The sequence below is a fragment of the Artemia sp. Qi Xiang Cuo genome, chromosome 21 (assembly GCF_049724085.1).
Source record: "Artemia sp. Qi Xiang Cuo chromosome 21, ASM4972408v1, whole genome shotgun sequence".
Lineage (NCBI taxonomy): Eukaryota > Metazoa > Arthropoda > Branchiopoda > Anostraca > Artemiidae > Artemia > Artemia sp. Qi Xiang Cuo.
The window spans coordinates 41,889,459-41,896,973 of NC_142814.1; the positions used below are offsets into that span (position 1 = coordinate 41,889,459).

The following is a 7,515-nucleotide window of genomic DNA, read 5'->3' on the forward strand; positions in this document are numbered from 1 at the left end:
TCTCTTCCATAATACTAAATTTTAGAATTTTTCTCGTCAATATGCAAGATTTTATCCATAATTAGCAGATTTATTGTTTATTTACATTTAGCCCCCTGAAATCCCCCGACCCACAGAGTAAATTTTTACACATTGCTTGCTAATAACAAAGCATCAAATGTGTTTCAAAACTTTTTAGGCTACGGCTAAATACAACATCTTGGCTTGGCTGAACAGCAAAAAAAAAAAAAAAAAAAAAAAAAAAAAAAATAGTGATAATAAATAAACTTACTTGTCATAAGGTTTATTTCCCCACATGTGTGCAAAAGAATTGATCATCCACGTGGCATTCAGAGTAAATACCAACCGACCTATGGCGGGACCAAAAAACGCCACCCAGTAGGATTCACCCCAGCACATGGCTGGTACTACAGTTGGTAAAATGAAACAAAATATCATTGCCAAGGGTGTGTAATATCTAAAATGAAGAATGGTCTTAAATTACATATAAGTACAGCCAGGGCTACCACCTATATTTTGATCAGATTCGAACATCAGTTTCAAATACATTGCAATTTAGGTTACTTGTTTTAGGACGGCAGTACAAATAATTTTTTTTAGCATACGAAGCAAGATGAAGAGAATCATAAATTAGATCATAAACACAAGTTCAAATGTTTCATAAGATTGCCAAGGGTATACCATATCTGAAAAGAGAATGACTCAAAATATGTATATTTACAGCCAGGATTCCTTGACGATGATAGGCTAGCTGCCAAAGGTTGAACCTGTTCCGGTGATTTAAAACAGTTTGGGGGTCTCGTTCTGTCACTCTCCTTCCCCCATTCCTATCCACGAAAAGGAAAATCCTGCTTACGTAGCCAGATAGTGGCGACTGGCTGGACCTTTCAAGAGTTTGTCTAACCAAAACCGTGACTGCAAATGGCAATGTAGGGCGACCTTGAGGAGTGCCTTCCCACCCACGAGGATATCATAGCCCAGTAAAAAACACAGCATATTTGCTGTATTCTGATTTATGGATAGCTCTTCTGAGTTTTGATTGCTTTGGTGGGCATTTTCGGACTGGATAACCTTTTTCTAGCTAAATTTTCTAATATGGGCTGCCTCCCCATTGTAATATAATGTTTGTAATCATGAATAGCCTATATAATAAGTCGGAGGTAATAAGCTCTAGATTGGTTTTGTAGGATTTCAACTCTTATTGATAGAAGAACATCACCAACTGCAGAAAACCAATCCTCGGCCAAGATGGGCCGAGGATTGCACAAAGCCAGTGGTGGATCCAGAGGGGGGAGTGGCGAGGGGGGCGCTCCCCCCCCTTAGCGTAGTCTAAAGTAGTGTAATTTACTTAATTAACTCAAGTTTACGTTAATTAAACTTGCTCCCAACGCAAGTTTATCGGATCAACCTATTTCCCCCCCCCCCTAAAAATCCTGGATCCGCCCCTGCACAAAGCTCCACTCATAATGAAGGTCCGAGGGACTCCTTGCTGTCCAGTTCTAATCCAGCTTAAGAACTTCATGTAAACTTGAGAATATGTATTAGTCCCTGTTCTGAACTGGTTTGGGACCCATTGCTTTTCTGGAGGTCAAAATAATTTCAATGATTTGAATAATATGAAAATTACAACTTGGAATGTTACAACGCTAAACAACAACTATCATATCGAAATTTTGACTGATGAATTCAGATCGTTTGAATTGGACTTATGAGAAATTTCAGAAACTTGAATCCCAGGGGTGGAAAACATGAAATTAGATGATGTATAAGTTATTTAGTCAGGCAGGAAGGATGGGGCGCATAGGCAGGGAGTCAGGCCAAGTATGAATAAGGAAGCTGCCGAGCCTTCCTTAAGTCAGGAAGGCATTAATAATAGACTGATAGTTGCTCATTTCACGAATAAACAGTACAAGGTATCAACTTTAGTAGTATATTATAGCTTAGTAGACGGGAGTGACGAAGATAGCAGTGACTTGAGTGAGTGAAGTGAGTGAGTGAAGATAGCAATAAATTCATTGACAGCTACATGAATAAAAATATACAGGACACCAGGTGGAAATGTAGTATTTTTATTATGGGAGTTTAATGTTCAGGCTCTTAGGAATGGGGATAAATGGTTTCCTAGCCTAAGTAAATTTGGTGCAGGAACGGAAAATAACAGCTCTTATCCACTGCTGCAATTTTGTATGCATAACAGTCTCGTTACAACCAATATAGTATTTGGTCATATAAATGGCCCTTATGTTAACATGGCACGCACTCACATGATGGTAAGATGGCTAACCTTATGGATTATGTTATTGTAAAAAGAAGACTCCCAGGACCGATACAAGATACTAGAGTATATAGGAGTGCTGTTATTGATGTTAAAATTAAAGATCACCCTCTAGTAGCGTCTAGGGTTAATCTGAAGCTGAAATTTAATAAGGGCAGCTATCTTCCGGGAAGTTATGGCGTTAGTAGACTCCAGGATGAGGATTTGAGAGAAAATTTCCAGGAGCAGTTAAATATTAGATTAAAGAGTCTAAAATTTGACAACGTAGAAGATGGATATAATAATTCTAGGAAAAAAGTTTGTGAAGTAGGAGATGGTGTTTTCGAGAGGAAAAATAGAAAGACAGCTAGGAATATTAGTCAAAACGCTTTAAGTTCAGTAGAGAAGAGAAGAGAAGGTAAAAGAAGTATTTGAGTAATAGATCAGGCGAAAATAAGAAGAACGCAAGGAAACTTGAAAATTTTACTATTATGCCAGACAGCATAATAGTAAAATTTTGCAGTGGCATGTAACAAAACTGAAAGGGAATAGTCAATCTGGACTAGTCCCAATTAAAGATAGGAAAAGGGCCACAATTAGTTATAAAGGAAGAGTTAATGAGTGATGGGCTTATCACTCCGAGGACTTGCTAAACCGTGATAAAGTTATAGGACATGATATAGACAATAACTTAAAAAGTTTGTGACACATTGGAAGTGAAACAGGAACTATGTTGCGAGGAAGAAATAGAAACAGTCCTGAAAGGATTAAATATAATAAGGGCCCAGGTGCTGCAAATGAATTCGTTAAATACGGTGGCTGTGAAGTTAGAGATGAACTACTGAAGCTTATGAATATCATTATCGAAAAGAGGGAAGTACCTAGTGATTTAGGGAAACTATATGTGTGGGCTATTTTGATGGACTTTGTCCTAAGGAACACGACAAAGACTCTGGGATAACATGGAATATTAGAGTTTGCTGATGACATGAGCGTCCTAGATGAAAATATCAGCAAAATGAATGATTTTTTGGAGTTTTGACATTTCAGGGCGCTAGAATAAGCTTGAAAATTAATGTTAAGAAGACCATGTCATTTAGACTAGGAATAAGTAAAGGTGAAAACGAAAGATCTGGTTCTATCCTCCGTCTAAGGCTATAAAAAGAAAAAGATTTTGATGGCTAGGACACGTTCTGCGGATGAAGGGCAACATATTGGCAAAGACCGTCCTTTTCGGACAGCCATCTAAGGTCAAATGAAAAGCAGGTTGACTTCAAAGTAGGGGGGGTCGTAAGGAAGGATTTAAGGAAAATTGGAAATTTTTGGAAGGGTGTAAAGAGGGAGGTTTTATATAGGTTTGGATTAAAAAGAAGCGTACGTAGCAGTGTTGGCCTCAGGCAGCTTGGTGCTGCATTGAGTTGTTAGTAGTAGTAGTATAATACCAGGATGCCACCAAGGTTTTACTTTTGCATAAACAGGTTCAGACACACTACAGTCTAGATTATTCCCTATTAAACGTCAGTTTAAATAAGTTTTTTTTGCACAATGAATAAATAGCCAAACTCATGAGTTGGATTATACAAATAAGATAAGTCCTTATGACATTATGATAAGATTATAAAACCATATCTAATTACAGCCATGGTTGTTACCAGGGTTAAATTTTTGACACTGTTTCAGATACAGTAAAGTTTAGAATATTCTTGTTTTAAATGTCTGGTTTATGCTCTTTTTTTGATTGTAGCAAATAAAATAAACAAATATGTAAACATAAGTATATAATTAGAAGAACAAAGTCAACACATATGGGAGGAGGAGGGCACCCCCCTCCTCAATGCTTTTGAGCACTCGGTAAAAAGTGATTCGCTAAAATCGTGGCACGAACTGCCACGATTTTTCCGACTCTGACAAAAAAATTTGTTCGTTAGTAGAGATGCCTTATTGAGTCGTGACAGCACCACGTGGTTTATGGTTTTCTCAGTGAGAATGAAAAAACAGGAATTTTCTCACTTGAAAAACCATGAATTTTGTCACATTTATGGTTGTTTTCATTGATGGTTATGTGTGTTGTTCGATTTATTTGATGTTTTTCTCAGATGTCAACATCAAATTATGGATGTTTTATGGTTTTTGTCAGTGAGAATGAAAAAACAGGTGGATGTCAACAGCAATTCATGTCTGTTATATGGTTTTCTCAGTGAGAATGAAAAAACAGGAATTTTCTCACTTGGAAAAACAGGAACTTTCTCACTTGGAAAACCATAAACCACGTGGTCCTGTCACGAGTAGCACCTGTGAACTTGATTTACATAAAGTTCGCTGAGAGCGTGCACTTACAACAACAACAACATCAACCTTGGAACACCTGTGCTGTCGACCTCAATTCACCTATCGTGAATCAATAATTCCCCTTAGAAACAACAAATTAATTTCCCCTTTCTTGACAGATCAATCAATCAATGACATCATCTGTCAGACTTTAAAAATTTTCGCCCAGAAATATTTCTCCAGGAATAGATCCAAATCATTAATGTCTTTGCCTCGGGAACAGTTCTACTGGTCGAACTCCAAAGGATATTAATAACCAAAGGACATGGAAACAATTAGGCAAGAAACATCTTAGCGATGAATTGTTTTAGCGTGGGAATCAGGTTTCCAAATAATTGAAATGCGTTAGCGCAGAGATGCCAATAACAAAGGAACACGCTGAATTTGCGTTTAGGGATTATTTGGGCGAAACCGTTTTAGACGAGGCAACGCCTCTATTTCGGCGAAACAGATAGAGACATTTTAAAAGAAGATTTTGAAGAGATTTTAGAAGAGAACTTAATGGTGAAACTCTGTGGTCGTTATAATACACATGTTTCATTTGAACAGTGTTGTGAGGTCCTCTAACCCAACCCCAAAGGGTTCCAATCCTCCTACCCCAACCCCGAAGGAAGCCCCCGGTCCTCAAAGGCCCCCCAAGCTCCCAAAGGCCCTCCACCGGTCCCCAAATGTCCCCCAGGCCCCCAACTGCCCCCCCGGACACTCAAAGGCCCCCAAGCTCCCAAAGGGTCACCGACGCCCCAAAGGCCCACCCAGACCCCCAAATGCCATCCCCGGGCCCCCCAAAGGCCCATCGAGCTCCCAAAAGGCCAACGGGGTCCCAAAGGCCTTCCACCGGTCCCCAAATGTCCCCCAGGCACCCAAAGGGCCACCGGCGCCCCCAAAGGCCCCACCAGACCCCCAAAGCCCATCCACCGGTCCCCAAAGGTCCCCCCAAGCTCCCAAAGGACCACCGACCCTCAAGGGCCCCACAGACCCTCAAAGGCTCTCCCCGTGCACCCGCCTTTCGTTGATGTGTGTTGTCTGAAACCTATGATTTGGGATGTGTAGTTTGCTACTTCAGGCTTTTCTGAGCTAAGGTTTCCTAGTATTTCCTAGGTGAATGTTGTCTGAAACCAATAGTTTGGGATGAGTAGTTTGCTATTTCAGGCTTTTATGAGCTAGGTTTCTTAGCCTTTCGTTGGTGTGTGTTGAGTGAAACTGATGATTTGGGATATGTAGTTTGCTATTTTTGACTTTTCTGAGTTAGATTTCTTAGTCTTTCATAGGTGTGTGGTGTCTGAAACCTATGATTTGGGATGTGTAGTTTGCTATTTTAGACTTTTCTGAGCTGGATTTCTTAGCCTTTCATAGGTATGCGTTGTCAGAAAATTATGATTTGGGATGTATAGTTTGCTATTTCAGGCTTTTCTGAGCTAAGGTTTTCTAGTATTTCGTAGGTGAATGTTGTCTGAAACCAATAGTTTGGGATGAATAGTTTGCTATTTTCGACTTTTCTGAGCTAGGTTTCTTAGTCTCTCGTTGGTGTGTGTTGACTGAAACCGATGATTTGGGATATGTAGTTTGCTATTTTTGACTTTTCTGAGCTGGATTTCTTAGTCTTTCATAGGTGTGAGTTGTATGAAACCTATGATTTGGGATGGGTGGATTGCTACTTTTGACTTTTCTGAACTGGATTTCTTAGCCTTTCATAGGTGTTTGTTGTCTGAAACCTATAGTTTGGGATGACTAGTTTGCTATTTTTGACTTTTCTGAGCTAGGTTTCTTAGCCGTTCATAGGTGAGTGTTGTCTGAAACCTATGATTTGGGATATGTTATTTGCTATTTCCGACTTTTCATAACCGGATTTCTTAGTCTTTCGTAGGTGTGTGGTGTCTGAAACCTATGATTTGGGATGTGTGGGTTGCTATTTTTTGACTTTTCTGAGCTGGATTTCTTAGCCATTCGTAGGTGTGTGTTGACTGAAACCTATGATTTGGGATGGTTAATTTGATATTTTTGACTTTTCTGAGATAGATTTCTTAGACTATCATATGTGTGTCCTTTCAGAAAATTATGATTTGGGAGGTGTAGTTTGGTTTTTGGACTTTTCAGAGCTAGGATTCTTAGTCACTCATAGGTGTTTGTTGTCTGAAACTTCGAGTCTGGGATGAGTAGTTGGCTATTTCAGACTTTTCTGAGCTAAGGTTTCTTAGTATTTCATAGGTGAATGCTGTCTGAAACTTATGATTTGGGATATGTAAATTACTATTTCAGGCTTTTCTGAGTTGGATTTCTTAGTCTTTCATAGGTGTGTAGTGTCTGAAACCTATGATTTGGGATGTGTAGTTTGCTATTTTCGACTTTTCTGAGCTAGGTTTCTTAGCCTTTCATAGGTATGTGTTGTCAGAACATTATGATTTGGGATGTGTAGTTTGCTATTTCAGGCTTTTTCTGAGCTAAGGTTTTCTAGTATTTCGTAGGTGAATGTTGTCTGAAACCAATAGTTTGGGATGTGTAATTTGCTATTTCCGACTTTTCATAACCGGATTTCTTAGTCTTTCGTAGGTGTGTGGTGTCTGAAACCTATGATTTGGGATGTGTGGGTTGCTATTTCAGGCTTTTCTGAGTTGGATTTCTTAGTCTTTCATAGGTGTGTAGTGTCTGAAACCTATGATTTGGGGTGGGTGGATTGCTACTTTTGACTTTTCTGAGCTGGATTTCTTAGCCTTTCATAGGTGTTTGTTGTCTGAAACATATAGTTTGGGATGACTAGTTTGCTATTTTTGACTTTTCTAAGCTAGGTTTCTTAGCCGTTCATAGGTGAGTGTTGTCTGAAACCTATGATTTGGGATATGTAATTTGCTATTGCTGACTTTTCATAACCGGATTTCTTAGTCTTTCGTAGGTGTGTGATGTCTGAAACCTATGATTTGGGGGTGTGTGGGTTGATA

At 39.2% G+C, this 7,515-nt stretch overlaps 1 protein-coding gene across 1 annotated transcript in view; it reads right to left on the reverse strand.

Moving 5' to 3' along the window:
* Nucleotides 1–7,515, reverse strand: part of LOC148939568 (acyl-CoA Delta-9 desaturase-like) — a 51,226-nt gene that overhangs the window by 17,240 nt on the left and 26,471 nt on the right. Inside the window, exon 5 of the mRNA XM_089106624.1 lies at nt 272–457. Coding sequence (XP_088962750.1) covers nt 272–457 — 186 coding nt within the window. The remainder of the gene's footprint in view (nt 1–271; nt 458–7,515) is intronic.